Source organism: Haliotis asinina, chromosome 15 (genome assembly GCF_037392515.1).
Source record: "Haliotis asinina isolate JCU_RB_2024 chromosome 15, JCU_Hal_asi_v2, whole genome shotgun sequence".
Lineage (NCBI taxonomy): Eukaryota > Metazoa > Mollusca > Gastropoda > Lepetellida > Haliotidae > Haliotis > Haliotis asinina.
The window spans coordinates 30,411,738-30,433,059 of NC_090294.1; the positions used below are offsets into that span (position 1 = coordinate 30,411,738).

Below are 21,322 nucleotides of genomic sequence, written 5' to 3' on the forward strand. Positions count from 1 at the left end.
ACTGACTGGGTTGACACATGTCTTTGAATCCCAGTTGTGCAGATTGATGCTCATGTTGTTGATCACTGGATTGTCTGGTCCATAATTGATTATTTACAGACCGATGACATATAGCTGGAATATTGCTGAGTGCTGCATAAAACTAAACTCACTTGTAATGTGTAGAGTTTTGACACAAATCTCTGCTTGCTAGGACTATATAAATGAACAGCAGTGGACCCCGCAGGACAATGACAACACAAGATATGATCAAGAAGAGACCTATGAAGGTAGGTAACTGGTGGTGGATGGGTCCATTTCATGGACTTTTAAATTTGGAATTACTGTAAACAGAGACCATGGTCTCTGCTGTAACTAATTGCAAGTACAAGTAAAACAAATATTATTTGTTTTTTTGTAGTATATTTTCTGTATAAAGTTCTGGTGTGAAAGTTTGGATAGTTATGAATATCAACAAAAAGTCCCTTGTGTTAGTTGTACCCTCCACAATGATGGAGTTTCAGCTGTTTTGGTTATGCCTGGACGATCTGTATCTAGCTGCAGTGACAGCACTTATCAAGACTTTATGTACCCAGAACAGCCTCAATGTGACAATATTCATTGAAAAGGTCAAAATTATGTTTAATGAGATTCCTCACATGGATTCAGATAAGTTCACAGTTACAATCATTTTGTTTGCAATATTTGATAGATACTGTCATACCCACCTATATAATGACATGTCTGAACTTCTTTCATGCAGACTTATTTTGCTGACAAGGTCATTGTGTGAAAAATATTCATAAAAATTGCACCAAGACATCACATTTGAATGTTAGAACACGTCAAAGGTTTGTCAACCTTTCAATGTTAAACAATGGAAATATCAAATACAAGCTAAGTTGTGTATCAGAGTTACCTCCCTTGGTCAAAGTGGCATATTGACATATGGGATCTCAGTAAGGAAACTTACAGGTCCAGATTTTTCCTTCATCCTTAGTTTATGTGAATAATGCAGTGAGTGTAAAGTGAATGATGTTGTGGTAAAAGACAAATATTGTATCTTTAACATGTGGCAATCAGCTTTATTGTTCATATTGGTAATGAATTTATCAGGCAAACCATCCATTCAAGTTGTCCAATAAATACAAGCAGTGTTACGTCAGTTTTGCTAAGTGAATCTTGATACTTGGTTAAGTTTAGCTACTGGATTCTAATAATTTTCTATATATCTTCTAAATGTCATAGGAGCCAGGAATTCGGTTTGTGCAGAGACCATATAATATATTATATGGTCTCTGGTTTGTGTGAAAGGGCTTTTAAGAACCCTCATTGAAACAAATGTATTGTGGAACTGTGGGGCTGCGTATCACTTTGCTATGCAGTCCCATGGTGTGTAGTGGAGCAAAGGTGTCTTAGCAAAGCCTGCCCTTGATTACTGAGGATGATACTAAAATGTTTTCTGTATAAAGTCTTCCGACCCTCACATTCAAGGTCCACTGATGATGACTCTCCCCTCCTCATCTCAGAATAATAAATGATAGAAACTTTATTCTATATCCTGATGTAGAGACATGTTATAGTGATCAATCTGTAATATTTCACTTATATTATATGGTTATAACATTTATATCTTATTTTGAATGATATGCAATATTAACATCATGATGTCTTGTAATGCTGCTGTGATAATATTAGATTGTATTTGATCTATAGTTCCAGAGTTCGAAAGGTAAATATTTTCTTGTGATTTGACCAAGCATGCCCATGGGAATTTCTTTTGTAAATGTTTATCGATGAGGTTGATGTGTGAAGCAAAATATATATTCATGGTTCGGGTGGTTTGTAATATTATAATAACATATAAAAAATTGATTTAGTGTTTTTTTGTCTACATTTGATGATTCTGTAATTGGCACCTGAGGGTTTTTGTTTCTTGTGTATATTCAAGAAACAGAAGGATGGCAAGAGGAATCTAATGCTGTATAGGGTGGTATCGTGTGCCTCCTCCATTGATTCCACCTTGACTGACATGTTGTGTATATCCTTCCCCAGCTGTTGATGACGACGTGAGTGACAGCAACCCAGATGTCTGTAGTAACCTGCCTGCAGCCCAGTATATATATAACATCATGCCTCTCTGTGTTGGGACAGATATGCTGTCTCTCCATTCTCTCTTAGTTGTGTTGTGTCTCTCTGTTCTCTCTCTGTGTGTTTGGAGCTCCTACCTGCTTCTCTCCCGACCTCTAAACCTTGTCTCTGTTGTGATCTATTTCCCTAGTTCCAAGAAGCTGGTGAAGGTGATACTGATACATGTATATATACATTTAACTTGATATCTTTGAAAATAGGCTTGTCTGGTTGCTTTAGTGATTAAGTATAAATGCAGTAATACGAAGGCAGTTTTCAGTTCAGTCCTTTGGGCTCTGAGGGCACATAAACAAACATCAAGGGTACATCAGCCTATGTCCCCTCATGACCAGTGAACAACTTACAGAATGCCTTGTTGGCCACTCTCATCTGTGGCAGATTGTACATTTGTTTGTTTTAAACATATTTTATTCATGAGAAAAGGATTGGGTACAACTTATACAACTTAGAAGTACATTTAACATTTGTGGCAGGGGTATTCATTATGATGTCATGTCTGAGATGAGACCTGAGTTGACACAATGTCATGACGTGGTTATGGTCTGAGGTTGCTCAGTGTGGTGTCATGTCTGAAGGCATGCAGCTGTAATGTCAGAATTATTTGTAAATATGTTTACAAGTACAACATTTTGCCATGATCTACCACAGATTGGAGTTTAGGGGAGTGGCCAGCCAGTAGTTACCACTACAACCTAGTGCATGTTCAAATATACCCCTTTCCTGCTTGCTCTGCTGATCCTGGATCTACACAGTTAAAACATTAAACTGTACAATATGTCCTACACTATGACATCAATACAAGTAACTATTAGCACTATATATTCACGGGCATCATTAATTGTAGATATCAGCATAATTAAGCCAATCAACTTGTCACTGAGTATGTAACACTAAGCTTTTACATGGAGGCTTATCAATGACATTAAAATATAATGCATATGTTGACATTTAACCTTTGACGTACCCTGCATGGAGACGGAGCTATCAATACATGAGGCTGTAGTACCTGCAAATGTGCATGCTGTAGTCAGGGTAATCTATTGATTGTCATATTGATTGGTCAGTAAGAGAGCTTTGTGAGTAAAGAACAAGGAAAATGTGCTTTCTTTCTTTCAAATCCATGAAAATGACATGCCATCTACACTGACAGTGGGTGACAGTCAGGCAGCTTGTGCTGTGCATGAAATTGGTGTGACACGCAAAGTCCACTTCACGACAGGGTCAGGTTATGTGTTAGGATAATTTGATGAGGACAACTGCTTACAATATCTAATCACAATCATAATTTCTGTGTATGTTTTATGACTTATGAAAAGAAAAAAAATTCTGATAATTGATTCATAAAAGTGGATATATATTGTACAGTAAATCATCATTGTTACAAAAAAATTATGGTAACCCAAAAGCAATGCACTTTGAACTTACTTTGAAATATGTAAGATACAACTCTCCTATCAGCTAATTGACATTTAGAAACTAGTAACAGATTTGTATTTACTTAGATGATAATGTAGCCCCAATATAGATTCAGCAGACCCAAATTAGTTTACACAGCCCAGTACGCACCCAACTCTTCAATATTGCTGCCATTATCTGCAAACGATGACACTTACAGATGCAAGCCAGCCTGTGTAATTGACGAGCCTGGAATTCACAGTGTTAGTAATTATCTGTCATTTAAGTGGCATATTGGCTATATGGGAATCACTGTATTCCCACACGTTGTGTCGTGGACCCATGACACGACTCCCTGCACTGCTGACATCAGCCACGGTATTTAACACACTTCCGATGAATTTTCTATTAGTCACATGACTAGAATTATCTAATAAAGTTCAAAGTACAATAAAAAGCCTGTTAGTTTTAAATTAGAGTGAAATATATTTTTCGTTAAAGAATGCATGTTAATTTTAAGCTTGCTTCCTTGGTTTTCTTGTTTGGATAGACATTGTAATTGTACACCGTTTAGTGCCATGTATAGTTTTTTAACCTCTGTAGTGTATAAATTACCAATTGGCAGAGAAATATGAGTGTTTCTTGCTAAAATTGTATGTATTGCTGGACACGAGATAATAAATGCACTATTTTGAAATAGAACAGTATGTTTCCATGAAAGTTATCTTCTCACCTATTCCTCAAAATAGACTAATCCAACAGCTTTTAGATGCATCAGGAATGGGACAGTTCACTTACTGGCTACGGGTGTTTCATCCCACACAATGTGGCCCTGCAGAAAATTACTTCACATGAGATAACAACTGATGCTTGTTCCCAGATATGTCAGTTTCACCAGCTTCATTCATCATGCAAACGAGAGATGCTGGACTCCTGAAATAAATTATAATTGCATTTTACTACAGATTAGGATGGTGTGTTTTCAAAAAAGATTCATGGAAATATTTATATTTGTGAAAAGGATTTTTAGATTTTTATGAGTTTAATATAATTATTTTCAAAATATTATCTTTGACAGAAAGGAAATTAAAACAAGTTTAATTTTTATAATTACAGATTTTATAATGCCATTCCTATCTTCAGCATGTAAGAGTTGTCTCCCCTTATTCCACAAGAATACGCTTTACTTCATCCAAAGATTGTCACTAATCTGAAATAGTGTGATTAAGTGGAAAGAAAAGGAATAATTAACACTTTAACCAATTAAATAGAATACATGTTATCATTATAATGGATAGTATGAAAAAAATGAGCTTATATTGTCTTGTCTGTCTTTTAAAGGGTTACCATAAAACCAAAGAATTACATCATCACATGTTTTGGCCTCATTGTTTTCCAAACCCAGCCCTGAGAAAATGTGCATTTCATGTGTTGCACACTCCAGCACTTTATCTTTGCTCCCGAAGCTCAAAGGTTTTCGGCCTTTTACTATGGGAAGGTTGTGTCCTTGCACCCTGGAAGTGAATTGAAGTGTTGCAGTATGTTTCTGTGTGAAAGTGGCCAATCTAAATGACTTTTCCCATCATTGCTAGAATGAAATAATTTGTTGTAATGCACAGCCTGCCTTTCTGGGGACAATTCTCATCAGCCTAATGGCTTTTTATACACAAGCTGTCGTTATAATTGCATCAGCGTTCCATGAGTTTAAGTTGTTTTGAGACCTTGGGAAATGTTCACCTACTTTTTTCAGGTGTGTGTATTTATTTCCTCCCAGCTTAACAGTACCCCTCATTTGCTAGTGTCCTTCAGAGAAAGAGGAGGCTGTATGTTGTTCAATGATGCTGGAGCATAAGACGTTATGGCTTACTAATAACACACTTTCTCGGGCTCTCTCACGCCGCCTTCAGTTTGACTTACCAGAATCGGTTTACGAGAATGGATTTAAATGTCGGTCAAGGAATTCTAAAAGGAATTCTGTCAAGAGATTCTTAGAGACTCCTGGATCTAGATCGTTGCCACGGTACTTCATATTAGGTAGGGACATTATGTGATGGAATAATTTTATAATATTTGGTACGTGAAGACTTCCATCTCTGAATGACAGATATATTTAAGTGTTTTTGATCTTCATTTAAATGAATTATTTGTGCATGGTTATTTGGTTATGGTTAAATTTGTGAAATAAATGAGCCAGATGTTAGTTACTGGAACATGGACTGTTTCCCTGGAGACAATGTCTATGACATGCAGGGAGTCATGAGCTCGCCATGCAATCATTGTCTCATGATACTCACATGCAACATCTCAACTTACCTGATATCGTGTTGCGACGACTTGATTCCGTTACCTGAGAAACATGCATGAAATATCAGCTGACATGTACGATGTTTAGGATTCTGCGTAGTAGTTTTCCGGAAGAAGTTGGTCACATGACCTGAGTGGAGTTGAATGTCAGAGTCATGTGACGTTTAGCGTGATATTGCCAAGTTTGTTATTATTGCCAATTTTTCTTTTTTACTTTATTCTGTACACAATAATTTCAAAGCTATGCAAAACTAACATAAGACATTTTGCCTGAATTAATAAGCTTGAAATTGACAGTACATGCTAAAATAACCATTTGGTAAATCTTACATAGTTGATAATAAATATTTGTTGAATATATGTAGTTTGATTTGTAAGATTTTAGAAAATCATTTTATTTCTTGTAGACTGTTGTGATGAGCAAGTTGTTGCTTGTACCATGGGCTGTATAATCCACATTCTGATTGATGATGATGATGATGATGATGATGATGATGATGATGATGATGATGATGATGATGGAAGGATATATACAGTGTACATTAAGCGTAGGGAAATATTTTGACTTATGTTTTTACAATAAGAATGTAACCTATGTCTTCATTATTTTGATCCAAATTGCCTGTTAGCATGTCATGCATGACTTTCCATGTTTTACCTTTCTGACTTTATATCTTGCACATGCCTTGCTCCCAGTGGCCAGACAACACAAGCATTAATATCATAACATATATGTTATACCACTTTAATTTGATTAAATTTCATTTACGTAAATTATGTAAATTCAGTGCTATATCAAACGTATATATTTTCTCATTTTTGGTTTTGTATTTAATATTTTGTTGAATATTTATTCATAGCTAGTGTTTGTTTTTATCTGACATGTTATAACAATTGTCAGAAGATAAACTATTCATTTAGTTTCTAATTAAATATTTGAAGATTTGAAAATTCTTCCTACATGTAATGAAGAGCTTGCTTTTTATGATAATTCTTTTTCTTTGAATAATTGCTTTGGCATATGATTTTCACTTTTTGTGTTTTGAAATCTGAGGTAAAAAGGTACCGTTGACTGAAAGACTGGGAAGTCTGGAAACTGTAATTGTAGCTCACAGAGACAGAACTATCGTTTGACACTAGTAAAGAACTGTTATTTGACACTGATATGAAAATTTTGTTTGACAATAAAGATGTTGTTTGACAGTAATACAGAAGTGCTGTATGGCACTAACATAGAACTGTTATTTGTCAGTAACATACAGTATTTAAAAGTGTTGGTCTACACGGACATACAGATATTCAGGATATTGATATTTGACGGTGACATACAGACATTCAAGGAACTGATGTGTGACACTTACAGATATTCAGTGAATTGTTGTTTGCTGCTTACATTCAGACATTCACAAAATTGGTATTTGACAGTTACACAGAGAGATTCAAGAAATTGTTGTTTGACAGTTACAGAGGCATTTCAGATACTATTGCATGACAGTTACATAAAGACATTCAGGAATGAATGTATAAATGGTGACCCTTTTTATCTCAGAATGCTGCATTGTGATTTTATGTCTTGCTTATATGTGTTGTTGACATCAGGATGATTATGAAGAACCAACAAATCCCCCAGCACCATTAGGTGGCAGTGGCACAATTCTGGAGAAACTGCAGGCAGAGTTAACCCGACGAGGAACCCTGAAAGGTCCTGAAAGACCTCCAGGTTGTCATATTTTCCATGCTATGCAAGCCCATTCCCTACTTCATTCCCTCCCCATACCTTACTATCCTGCCCCACACACTTGGTACCCTAACATTCACTGATACTAGATCACAGAATCTTGGACCTCAGTCTCTCTGCCCATTGAAACCCAAGATGTCAGAATACATAGTTTGGCAAAATGCTTTGTAAATGTAGTTGCATTTGCTGAAATATAAATTATTGACTGTTGAGTATGCTGGATATTCAGCTGAATACAGTGCATGATTTGGAACCTTTGTGAAAACATTGGAGAGAAACATATGTGAAATAAACACAAATGCTGGTAGAAATGTTTCCTTACTTACAGCCACAAGAACCTTCACAGTCTACATATCCTTTGGATTCCTAACAATGGGAAAAATGCCTTTCCTCACCTCAGGCTTCTTGAGCACCATTCTTTTATGTATTCATAGTAGCCATTCCTGTCATTGACATCAAAGCAACCTCCAAATCTCAGCATCCACACCACCCAACCTCCACAGCAAGTGTTGTATTTGAGTTCAGTAGAAGTTTTGCTGTAAGTAGTCAAATTCACACACACACATGATGTCTCTTATCAGTTCCCAATATAATCTACTTTCGATTTAACTTACAGTAGTGAACCTGGCTTAAATCCACTCTTCATCCTTCACTAAACCCTTCAGATAGGATAACTTCAAACTCCTTCAGATGTCATATCTATGCCGGAGATTCATATCTGACCATGAAATATACTGAACAAAGTAAATGCCAATATAAAAATGACCTACCTGTTAGATGTTTGTGTGCAGTTGTTCAGATATTACCAGAAGGTTCCTAGATATGAGTTCAGTAAAATATTGTTGTTCTTTCACTTTACCATAAATGGTGGATTTTCTCACATGACCTTGCTCTTAACGGATAACCCTTCAATCTTGGATGAAGTGAAATAGTCCATGTCCTACCATGCTGACGAAGGACCTGCCATGTTTGAAGAATCTGTCTTCTTTGACCATGACCTCCATGAAGAATCTGCCCTCTTTGACCATGACCTCCATGAAGAATCTGCCCTCTTTGACCATGACCTTCATGAAGAATCTACTCTCTTTGACCATGACCTCTGTGAAGACTCTGCCTTCTTTGACCATGACCTTTATTAAGACTCTGCCCTCTTGACCATGACCTCCATGAAGAATGTGCCCTCTTTGACCATGACCTTCATGAAGAATCTGGCCTCTTTGACCATGACCTTTATGAAGAATCTGCCTTCTCTTACCATGACCTCGATGAACGACAACCTTCTTTAGCATTACTTAGGATTAGCAGACATTAAGTCTGCTCAGAATCAAGACTTTCCAATACACTGCAAGTGGAAGCGTGACAGAATTTTCACTTTTCAGTATGGAGAATTCAGATTGTGGTGGTAAGTGATAGGCATATATTCTATAATGCTACTAAGGAGTACTTTTTAAGTGATTGGTGCTCTGGTCTTTTGTTTTGCATGTTTGTTGCTTCTGATATGTGGCATTGTGATATGCAACCAGTAGCATCTGCAGTTAAGATTACTTGTTGATTGGTCAGGTAACAGTAGTGCTGGGCAGAACTTGAACTAATAACTAGCAGTACATCATGGACAGGTTAATAAATCAGGGTCCAATCAACAAAGCGTACCTAGCACTCATTATTTATAAGACTATCATAACTATCCAAGTACATCTACAAATGCTTTGTGGATCAGGACTCATTAATATGTTCATATCAGTATATTTAAATTCATAGATGAAATCACATACACTTAACAAAAGTACTGAACACAGAATAACTGACTTACCTTTGGAGCTGTTTGTGATGAGTGACACCAAGGGAGCATATGTTCATGTTTTCACCAAATGGTATCAACGCTTTATGATAGTAATTGATCAAAATGGTCTTACATGTAGTTCAAATCATACCACAGATAGTTGTCAGTAAAAGCAGGTTTATAGTTCCTATAGGGAAACATCTGTTCATCTTCTTCTCAAGGGATGAACTCATATTTATGGGGGATGTCTGACATCATATTTTCACTTTGTCATGGCATTTTCTTTAAAGAATGTTTCTCCCAGAATATGAAATGTGTGAAAAGACAATGTCAGCGAAGAAAGAAACTGATACTCCACTTTTTGAAATTCTGAAAGTTTTTAAAAACCTCTAAAACATTTTTCACTAACCACAAGATCCAAAGCAAAGACTTTCAGAAGATACCATAATGTATTACTTTGACTGGACACTGAAAAGATTATAGTGTTGAGTTAAAAAACTGATGAAACTCCATGACTGTAGGAGAATTCTTAACAAAACTACTTCACACCAAAATGCAGCTGTTCACATGCACAATATTTGCAAGTGCTTTTCAGCAATTTGATGCATGATCCTTCTGATCATGACCATCTGCATAAGTTTTGCAGTTGGTTCCCACAAGTTAGTTGGGAAATCAATCTTCGATGTAACCATATGTCTATACATCACATAGAGTGAATACTTTAAGCTAGTATACACTTTTGATGGAAACTGTACAATGTTCTTATACAGTATCATTTAGGACCTCTTGAAAACACACCAAATTTTGTGCAGTGAAAACAAAATAATCCCAGCAAACATCCTTTGCATGTTCAGCTGCTCCTAGCCGAGACTGAGATGGCCAAGTCTGAACTGTCTAGTTCATCAAATCTCAGGCAAGAATGGATCCAAGCATCCTTGTAAACTTGCAACAAATCACTTCAAAGTCTAAATCCATTCTGAATGATTAACTATTGCAGTACTCACAGAGAACAGACAAATAACTTCATGGAATAGAAGCCTGGAAACCAGTTGGATGTTCAGCTGACATGAACTCCTTTAGAGCACCTTTAGGTTTAGCCTGCCATCATGCTCAACTGATGATCATCCTTGGATTATGAACTAGAATTGACAATGTTCTTCTGTATCCTGCATGATGTAGATGGCGCTGGCTTCATGCTTCCTGTTGGAGCAGATGGTGGGTGATTACAAACCTGAAATATCACCTCACTTGTAGCAGAGAACTGGAGTGATCCAGACATAGGGGAGGGGGAAATAGCACCTCACTTGTAGCAGACAACTGGAGTGATCCAGACATAGGGGAGGGGCAGTTACATATAAGTCCCATTTTACAATATTTTCATCAAATTGTAGTTTCATTCTTGCTTTAAAACTCAGAATGTATTCCATCTGTATGATTATATTTTTCATCAAATGGTGCTTCTCAAATTTCTGTGTTCATGTCACTTTGCCATTCTGTAATGATGTGGGGTGGTAGGGTGTAGCCTAGTGGTTAAAGCATTTGCTCATCATGCCAAAGACCCATCATTTTTACTTCCAGGATCCCACATGGGTACAATGTGTGAAACCCATTACTGATATTCCCCGCTTTGATAGTGTTGGAATATACCATACAAATCAGAACTGTTCTTCTCACTTTATATTAGGTCATCTCTTGTTTTCCCGGAATAATTGTTTTGTTTTGGAGGGACAGGTTTTACTTTTCGCTGGAAAGACCTCTTCCCAGGTTTTACTTTTCCTAACTTTATATGTACATCAACATTCAAATGATACATGAGTATTTAAAATCAGCATTCAAGATTAAGCTCAAAGTAGAAATGTTTTCCCTAGCGAGTTTGGAACTGCAACTCTCATTGGTAGGCAGACGCTCTACCGCAGGGCCACCGGGCCGACGAGGGTGGTGGGGCTAAATTATCTACTTATAGTTACTGTCATTAAATTGATTTTATGTGCGCTTCAGTTATTGTTATAGCTTCATTATATGATCATCTACATTGTAATTACCCATCATTGATGGTATATATGTTAGAGAAAACGCATCTCCTTGGTTTGGGTAGCCAATGTAAAACCATCTCCTGTACTTATAGCGGGGTAAAACCATTCTCTCACTCTTGAATGATGTGGATTCCAGGGCTGTATGTGGTGACAGAATTAGAGGATGTCAATTCATGTTTGGCAGCAAGTTGGGAGTTTGGTAACTGCAGCACATAATGCGGCTTTGTATGTGAGTTGTGCAGGTGGAGTGTAACTAGGACAAACTGACATTGTCAAGATGATGAAGCTTTGTCTTTCTTGAATTCTCCCTGTTCCTGTCATTTCTCCCCTGATGTCAAGTATCTGTTTGTCTCAATACAGTATGTGAGATCCCAAGTGATGGTTCCAAATCTAAGCTGCATTGTGCTTCCAGTTTTAAGTCAGTATGTTATTCATATATCTGTCTTCAGAATGTTCTAAACAAAATCATTATCAAGATGGAGTCAGTATGAATTCAAATTCTTTTCAGCTATTTCTGCAGATCAGCATTGCAGACAGAAATATTGAATAGACTTTTGCTTCTTTTTAGTGGGAGCAAACTGGAGACCAAGAGTATTCCTTTTAAGAAACCAAATTATCTATCCACGTTTGAGTAAATTACCCATAAGGCCATCAAGGTCATGTCAATGTCATCTTCCATAATATGGGAGACTTTGCAGTTTTATTTAAAACACAACACAGGAAATGTTCAGATGATAAATTTGAGAATGAAATGTTAAATCATTCTCTAAATTAATTTGTCTTACAAATGACTAATGGAGAGTCACAGTGGAGGATGTTGTCTGAGTGCAAGTTGTGTATTTCCAGTGGCAGACCACAGCGATGACAGCTCAGAGGATGACTATGTGCAACCTCAAGAAGGTAATATAATTGCTTATGCGAAGTATACATAAAAAACCTATCTGAGCACCCCCTGATCCCCGACATATTTTGAGAAGCTTTATGTTAGTGTTGAAATTTTACCTATCATTGCAAAAATACAGGGGGTGCTTATTTTAAGTGAGTGAGTTGATATTTAACATCACATCAGCAATGTTTCAGCCATATTGTGACAATATTTTAAGTTCTTTGTGTGTATGTTACACAGGTCTAAATGGACACCAAGAAGTAAGTAATGTTCTCACTTGTCTGTATTGTGTGACACATTCCTAAACTGTCATGATAACTGGCATCAGACTTGTACTCAATTCAAGAAAGGTTTTATGTTGCTCAGTTTGCTCTATGACAAACTGATGTATGTATTTGGTTGACCTTTATCAGTGGAAAGGTTGCTAGGATACCATGATTAATGATAATCCTGTTTCACTGTTGTATCCAGCACCTCCTGCCCCGTCAAGACGACAACCACCTGTGCCAAAACCCCCTGAAAGAAATGCCCCGCCCAGACCTGCACACAGATCTGCACCCCCACCTCCACCAGTCGAGGATGAGGTAAGAGACAAGACTGGTCACAGTTTAACATTCTCGATCATGGCCAGCAGTCATGTCATGAATGCTTTGATGTTTTCATTTGATTTCGCCACACTATATCATCACAGTTTTGGCTTTTAACAGACATAGTAAATGCTTGTGATTGTAATAGTGCAGAAATCTGTCATCAACATATGTCTTTACCTCAGTACATCACCTACATTTCATTGTCACAAATCATGGTTTAAACCAGTGTTTTATTTGTACATAATGTATTTCAAGCAAATATGAAGTCAATTGTCTGTAAGACATGGCATTTCAGAGTATGTGTTCACCTGTATTATATGGAGTCACAAAATGAGATGTTTGTGTTCATCTGTAGGATGTGTAGTCACTGGTGTGATGTTTGTTTTCACCTGCTGGATGTGTACTCACTTAATGACATGTTTTGGTTCACCTGAACGTTGTGTGGTCACTGGTGTGATGTTTGTGTGCCCCTTTAGGATATATAGTCACTCAATGAAGTGTTTGTGTTCACTTTTAGGATGTTTAGTCACATAATGAGGTGTTTGCGTTCACCTGTAGGAGGTGTAGTCACTGGAGTGTTGTTTTTGTTCATCTGTAGGGCATGTAGGCAGTGATTTGTGTTCTCTTGTAGGAGATGTAATCATTGGTATGATGTCTGTGTTCACCTGTAGGATATGTAGTCACTTAATGAGGTGTTTGTGTTCACCCTTAGGATGTGTAGTCTCTAATGAGGTGTTTGTATTCACCTGTAGGAGGTGTAGTCACAGGTGTGATGTTTGTGTTCACCTGTAGGATGTGTAGTCACTAACAAGGTGTTTGTGTTCACCTTTTGGAGGTGTAGTCACTGATGTGATGTTTGTGTTCACCTATAGGATGTGTGTTTGTGTTCACCTTTAGGAGATGTAGTCACTGACAAGGTGTTCGTGTTCACCTTTTGGAGGTGTAGTCACTGATTAGATGTTTTTGTTTACCTGTCGGATATGTAGTCACTTAATGAGGCGTTTGTGTTCACCCATAGGATGTGTAGTCACTGATGAGGTGTTTGTGTTCACCTGTAGGATGTGTACGAGGAACCAGAGGCGGAGCTGGTGGTGACAAAGAAAGAAGTGAAGGGAAAAACTACCAAGGAGGGTCGACAGTTGCCGCCAGTGCCACCAATCCCTACAGTAAGAGTGACTTGTTTCTTCAGGGACTGATGGGCAGTCATCTGCCTTTAGTCAGTGAACCAAAAAACCAGAAACCTAAGACATTCTGTTGCCATGTGATACTTAAAAACATTAGTAATGGTTCTTGAAATTATCAAAAGCCATAATCTTCAACATAAAAAAAGTATACATGAAAGTGATAGCTCATCAGTATTTATCAACATTATCAGGCTTAGGAATGACAGATCTTTGTATGATCAGCTTCTGTATTGTACATTACCAAAGTTCTGATATTGATACAGTGGAAGCTGTCTTACTCAGACCCTAATATAATTCGGACTGAATTGTTGGTCCTGGCAGACGTTAACTAAGTTATCATTACATATAGGCTAACTAATTCAGACTTTGGGTAACTCGGATTTTGGACTAAAATCTCCACCCTTCAAGGTAATTTACTATGAAAACATTGCTAATTAATTCGGACTAGCAGGACTGCCCAAGCTGGAAGTGCTTTGTAGTTAGCCGATTACTGACTTCAAATGGATTATCAGGTGTGATGATAACCAATTAACAAAAGGAATTAGCAAAGCAGGTCAGCAAGCTGACACAACTCACTCAGTCATTGGTATGCGATTTTGTTATAAAAAGACAATACTCCAGTAATTTCTTATCAGTGACAAAATGGCTGAACCACCACTGAAGCAGGGACATCCAAATGAAGCCCTTACCTTCACTGACAAGATCAAGTTGATCGACAATGCTAAGAGGCTGCAGGCAGTGAAGCAGAAGTGCTTTGTCGTTAGAAACAGTGATTCAAAACTTTGCACTGAATCGGCGGTTTGCACAACACAAACAAACCGACCCGAGGGACTATTTCTGCAAGTAAAGCACGGCCATTCTGTCAATCAAACCATGGAATAAATACATTAATCTATACAGTACATGTTTACTTGTTCATTTGTCCATTTATTCATTTAGTTGTGTCTTTCATCATAACAGTACTGTGCATGCGTATCTCCTGGTCAAGGGAGCTAACTCTTGACTCTCACCAGTCCATTTCGGACTCCTCGTAATTTGGACACAAAAGTAGATCCCAGTCGAGTCCGAATTAGACAGCTGCCACTGTACTTATTCTGTTTACAAGCAGTTTTCATGCTTGAAAACTGTACAAGTATCTATACCGAAAAGTCTTCAGTATGACGATTGAATGTTCTTACCACTTGGGTATGCCACTGCCCCCAAAGTTTGAAATTTTGTGATGGTGTATTTTCAGAAATAACGGAGACCCTAACTCTTGGTAACATTGATATCCACACATCTGGAATGTACTAAAAAATGTAGCTGCTTCATTCCATGCCTGGGGATTGGGCGTTTGCAGCTACTGCGTCGACTGTGATACTGATTATGTCTACTTTTACTTTCAGGATGATCGGCCACCTTTACCTCCACCAACAGGTAATAACAACAACAATAGTGACTTTATGTTTGTAGTTTGTGAGATGAGATAAATATTTTGGTGTGTGGAAACACACCACCTCTCTGATGCGGCTCTGGTCTTTAGCAACTGGCCTCGGTCTTTATATTAAATCCATTTTGCCCACAGCTTATCCTCAGCATTCATATCTTCCAAATCAATACAGTTATTGTCAACACATAGAGGTAATCCATTTGATCACAGAACAGTTGTGCCACAACTGGTTTGAAGTGTTTGTTAGTTCATACACCCACCCAAAGGTGTATGGAAAAGGATGGCGGTGATTATACATAAAAAATTAACTTGAGCATTTCTTAAATGCTCTCTCTTTTTAATTAAACCTTTCTTGCCTACTGTATATCATGGACAAAACACATTTCACTCTCTCCCATGGGCCCTTGACAAGTAGCTGTGCACTCTGGGACTGAAGATGGTCACACGGCTATAGTGCATGCAGTGATCTTGTCATGTATTTCTGCTTTATGTATTAGCTAATGGACCCTGCTGGTCTATAGAAACATCTGTATATGGTTTCTCATTGCTCTATGTGATGTTACAGGTGGCAGGAAAGGCTCCAGACCTCCCCCTCCGCTTCCACAAGAAGTAAGTACCACAGCATACTGCTTCATCCATAACTCTTGTTCACACAATATAAAATCTAACATACTTTTTATATAGATAAAATAAGTATATATGGATGACAACTTCTTTAATACTGGAACTTGACGTTTCGATACAGGTTCTTGTATCGTTTTCAAAGTGTACTTTTTATAATTTGCTATTGTTTTCATAAGACCAGATCAGTTTTATTTTTTGTTTTACTGGCAAGAATATGAAAAAAAAAAATGTCTCAAAAACTAAAATCTCTTTTGTATTGGCCACAAATGTAAACTGATAAAGATCTTTTTTATTGTATTTTGTTTTGCCACATATACACTTCATCTCTTGCCAAGTTAAATACTTTTAGTATTTTAAAAGGAATCTGACTTTGACTGGTGATTATTTCTTTTCCTCCTGCCTTTTGGGGGTTTTTTTAGGGCAAAAATCTGTAAAATAAGAAAAAAACATTGGTCTGGCTTAAGTATACTCATGGAAACGTTTAAGGGAATGCACGTTTCTTAGGGCAATTCAAAATTTCTGTTTACTAACTTCAATGCCGTGTATTATCGTTTTCGTGAAGAGCAGTTCACTCAAACTCACCATAATGCTTTCCATGCACATGCACTACATGCTCCTATAGTTACATGCACTTAGATTTACACGTGACATGTATGTGCACTGTCAAACACAATGGTTAAAAACATTGTTAACATGGCGAGACAGTACTTCACTTTGGCACAGAAATGGGAGGCAATTGGCATGGTTAATGGTGGAAACTCATTACAACAGGTTCCAACAACTATTCACAAGTCTGTTAGCATGATATCCAGACTTTGGAATCTCTACAGAGCGCCGGGTGATGTCAAAATGAGGCGTGGTCGGGGACGGAAAAAGAAAACCAGCAGGTCGAATGTTTGAGTTCCAGCATGACAATGCCCACCCTTACATCGCTCATATTTGTCGGGACAGACTGAGGGCTGCAGGTGTTGCAATGGCTGGCTAAAAGTCCTGACCTTAACCCCATCGAACATCTGTGTGATGTTCTTGGCCGCAATGGTCGGGACAGACCTGTTCAACCCAACAATTTGAATGAACTTTTCATGGCTCTCCAGGAAGAATGGCATAGAATTCCAAGTGGTACCATCCGTACACACATTCGCAGCATGCCATGGCGATGCCAAGCAGTTCTCCAGAGACATTGGGGACATGCCCGACATTGATTTTCATCACTTGACATAAGCCTTTTCATCCATATGAACTTTTCTCTTGCTGATTCAAAGATTAAGTCACAGCTATTTCATGCGTTCCCTTAAATTTTTCCATGAGTATATGATAAAGAAGGATATATTAGATTATATGTATTAATCAATAAAGACTAAAAATGAAATTAGAATGATACAATTAAATTGTGCAAAAATGGAACAATGTTTACATGAAAGTGTAAGATAACCTCTGATAGGTTTCTTGTCATACCTTTTACCTCCAACAAAGGACTTCTTTCTTTCAACAGGATCTTTCATAATACCACGATATATTATGACTATATGGAGGACATTGTCAGTAAAAAACACCAACATGAACCATTTCAAGTTCATTTTTTAACTGTACATCATAAAGTTTAACATTGTTTTTGTCTGGTGTGGAGTAAATGAAAGATGTCTTCACCATTACAGTTTGTGTGTTTATTTTGTCCAGACACAGGAAGTATATGAGCCTATGGATCAAGGGGAATTGTCAAGTACGTAAGATCATTCTTTCTTTCACTTTACTTAATACTTTCTTGCTTAATATCATGTCTAATTTTAACATAATTGTAGTAGTACTTAGATCAAACAAGTAGTAATCATTACTTACAAGATCATGAATATTTGGGAAAGGATTTTGAAAACATTAGAAATCAGTGTAGTGCTTGTGGTGATTTCTTAATAACATGTATTGATCCACTGTATAAAATTATATGAAAATGATGTCAGCCCCCTATTGGGCCCCAGGGTATCATGCTGTCATGGTGCAAACACTACAGCTTGGCTGGTCATGTTGGCCAGACTTGTTTAAAATAAATAATAAACAGTTAAGAATCATTGAGATTTTCGAAGGAGAAAAGTAGCACAATCACATAGCCATTAATTATTGGTGTATTTTCAAGATGAATACATGGCCTTGGTACAAGCAGCACGTGAGAAAATTATATCCTTCAATACCTGACCTTCACACTTCAACCAGGACAATAATCCTACTGAGCTTTTGTCTACATGCTTATTTCAGTGTAAATGTCTCCTTGTTATTTCTAGGGCAAGCATATTTTACTGAAACCTTCCCCAGCACTAGTTTGTCAGGTTAAGGCTGTTTTGTCTACAGACTGGTATGAGAAATCGTCTCATATCTCCCTACATTGAAATTAGCCCATTGAATTTGGTCTGATCTCATGGAAAAAGGCAGAAGAAACAAACGTTTCCTGGCATTCTTTGTTACCACCAGGAGACAACTGCTTCTTGTACCTACTTTGCCAGCATGTGAAACTTGTTTAAAAATACCACTGCTACGGGATAACTTGTAGTGGCAAATTTGGCCAGACATTGATACTACAAGTAAACCTGTGGTGGCAGTCAACGTGTTAAAATCATTGTACTTTACTAAAAATACTATCCTTTTCTGATTATAATCTGTTGTTAATTGTCCATGTTGTGAGCATCATGAATATTCATTATCTGTATCGACTTGCATGCTCAGTTGTAATTACATGACAAAGTTGAGACTATTCTTACATATTGTAGTGGTATGTGTAAATGGTGAAGACCCCCACCCCCTTCCAAGTCACAACCAACCCTCATCCAAACTAACTTCCATTCACCTAGTGAGATCCCATAGTAGAGTAATAATGGCCTTATCCCAGTGCCAGCTTGACCTGTGTGATCCCTGTATAATCACTTTTATATCCACAACAGCTTCAAACCCTATCACTCACCCTGTATTTAACAGCTAATACAAATGTCATATGGGTTCAACTGAAATGAATGCAGACACAAAACTTATTTAGCTTAGAAAGGTGTTGATGTTGTAGCTGGTACCATCTGTTAACAGGGGAATGTCTTATGATGCTTTGTTTTTATTTTCAAGATGGGTATACAAGCTTGGAACGTACAAGTGAACGTACAAGTGAGAATATCTGAGCTGCAGTAACCATATTTCTCTGCTGCTCCCTATAAATGATTTCAGTATTGACTTGATGCTACATGGATCTACAGGCAGTTCAGTAGTGTATTCAGTAGTGTGTTCAGTAGTGTGTTCAGTAGTGTTCCACTCATCAGTTCCATAATGTGAACATGTAGGTGTTACCAACCCCATACACTGTGAATGTAATCCCTATAAAACTACACAGTGATTCACTTCCGGAAACACTTACCTTTAAATATGTGAACTATATTTTGTACAGATCATGTTTGAATCATTAAAAGGCTACATACTTGCACCTTCATAGTAATAGGCAGATCCAGAATGGGTTGCAGGGGTGCGCACCACCCCTTTTGTCCTGAAATGACCATAGAAACTCTTGTGAAAACAGGTAAAAATGAGCTGTACAAGGACCATCCACCCCCTTTCTGAACTGTGCACCCTTCCATTTTCAACATGTTAAATCTGCTCTGACAGTTCATGCACTTTGTAGATAAAGTGTGATGCAAACTGGACAAGGATGACACTGTTGAAACCATAGCTCTGTGTAGCGCAAGTCAAAATAAAAAATGGTTTATACAGAACAACAAAGAGATGTGGCTATCATGGCTACTAATAATGTCCGTATGAGCTTGTCCTTCAATACTTGATTTGCTTCCACAAGAATAATAAGCTGAACCAAGTTTACCTGCCTGTTGACCGACTTGCATTCAGTGGCAGCTTGTGCTGGAATACTTCATCATGCTATCAGTCACTGGTTGTCCAAACCAGGCTTCATTAATCACTGTTTGTTGTGATGTAGTATTCATCCATATTGTCAACCATATTTGTAACCTCAGTGAATGAACTCCACCTCTTGTTTTTTCACATTGAAACAATAATAATAATATAATCCCTGTCCTGAAGGATGAAGTAAAGAACGGATGTTCTTGGACACCATTGTTTCATAGCACAAATACAACTGATCTGCATTACGTTTTCATGCTGCACAAGATCCTGCACAGCGTTAGACGTGGTATAGTTGACAGGGGTTAGATGTTGAGTTGTAAGACCTAGTGAGCTCTCTTGAACTGATATGTTTAAACTAGCATAGCATAGATAAAGTAGAAACAGACATATTTGAGAGAGTTACACATAAACATTTAACATTTGCTAAATAGACAGTTATTTTTCATACTGAGTTCAAACCTCATTGCTTGTAGGTATATTTTGCATTTCTCATTACATTAAAAAGGGGATTGGTTGGTTCAAAGGGTATTTTACGTTTAGTTGGTCGAAAGGTATGTCAAAATTTATTTAAGTGTTCATTTATTTTCCACTGTGTATCAATCCCCATTAATTTCTTAATTTGAAATAATTTAAATAATGAGGACACTGATCTCCATGTGCATACTGTAAGCACATACAACAAACAGTTTAAGTCAGTTGTAATATCACCCAAAGAGTTAAGTCTTGAGATGAACTTTACAAACATCAGGTGAAGGAGTGCATCTCAGATCAAAGTGAAGAGCATTCCATATAGTTCAGCTGACACATGCTGAAAAGTTTTGGCCTCAAATAATTAACTTGTAGGAATGAACACAATGGAGAAAGGGATCAGCAGAACATAGGCTTCGCGTATGCTTGTAGAGGTGTTAATATTCGTAGGTATGGAGGACATGTCTTGTGACAAAATTTTAATATGTATCCTCTCTTCTACTTGTAGCCAATGATGAGATTTGAGGACACATTGAATGTGATCTCTCAGTTCCGTCTTACTCTCTATTGTAATAATAATAAGCACTACAGATTTATTATTGTTAACAGCAATAATAATAATAATATTTTTGTAGAGGGCTTAATATCCACCTAAAAATGCTAAGTTGTGCTAATTTAATGGGTTAAAAGGGTTTAAAACAGTACAATTCTGTTTATATACAGTCACAAGGAGGTCAGAATTTTGGAGAGACTTGGAGGTGTTCTTGGGAAAAGTATGTCCGATTTCTTTACATAGTGAGTTCCAAAACTTAGGGCTGCAGACACAGACGCTACTTTCAGAGAGTCCATTTGCTGATTTCAGTTGTGTCAATAGGGTAT

General features: G+C 37.4%; 1 protein-coding gene across 4 annotated transcripts in view; it reads left to right on the plus strand.

Moving 5' to 3' along the window:
- The window catches only part of LOC137264882 (SH2 domain-containing protein 6-like), a 53,409-nt gene that overhangs the window by 18,830 nt on the left and 13,257 nt on the right, over nucleotides 1–21,322 (plus strand). Inside the window, exons 7-16 of one of the 4 annotated variants that reach the window (XM_067800231.1) lie at nucleotides 194–269; nucleotides 2,035–2,048; nucleotides 7,429–7,549; nucleotides 12,227–12,280; nucleotides 12,738–12,850; nucleotides 13,915–14,022; nucleotides 15,426–15,456; nucleotides 16,035–16,078; nucleotides 17,771–17,813; nucleotides 19,193–19,231. In XM_067800231.1, coding sequence (XP_067656332.1) covers nucleotides 194–269; nucleotides 2,035–2,048; nucleotides 7,429–7,549; nucleotides 12,227–12,280; nucleotides 12,738–12,850; nucleotides 13,915–14,022; nucleotides 15,426–15,456; nucleotides 16,035–16,078; nucleotides 17,771–17,813; nucleotides 19,193–19,231 — 643 coding nt within the window. The remainder of the gene's footprint in view (nucleotides 1–193; nucleotides 270–2,034; nucleotides 2,049–7,428; nucleotides 7,550–12,226; nucleotides 12,281–12,737; nucleotides 12,851–13,914; nucleotides 14,023–15,425; nucleotides 15,457–16,034; nucleotides 16,079–17,770; nucleotides 17,814–19,192; nucleotides 19,232–21,322) is intronic. The other 3 variants (XM_067800232.1, XM_067800233.1, XM_067800234.1) reach the window with 3 other exon arrangements.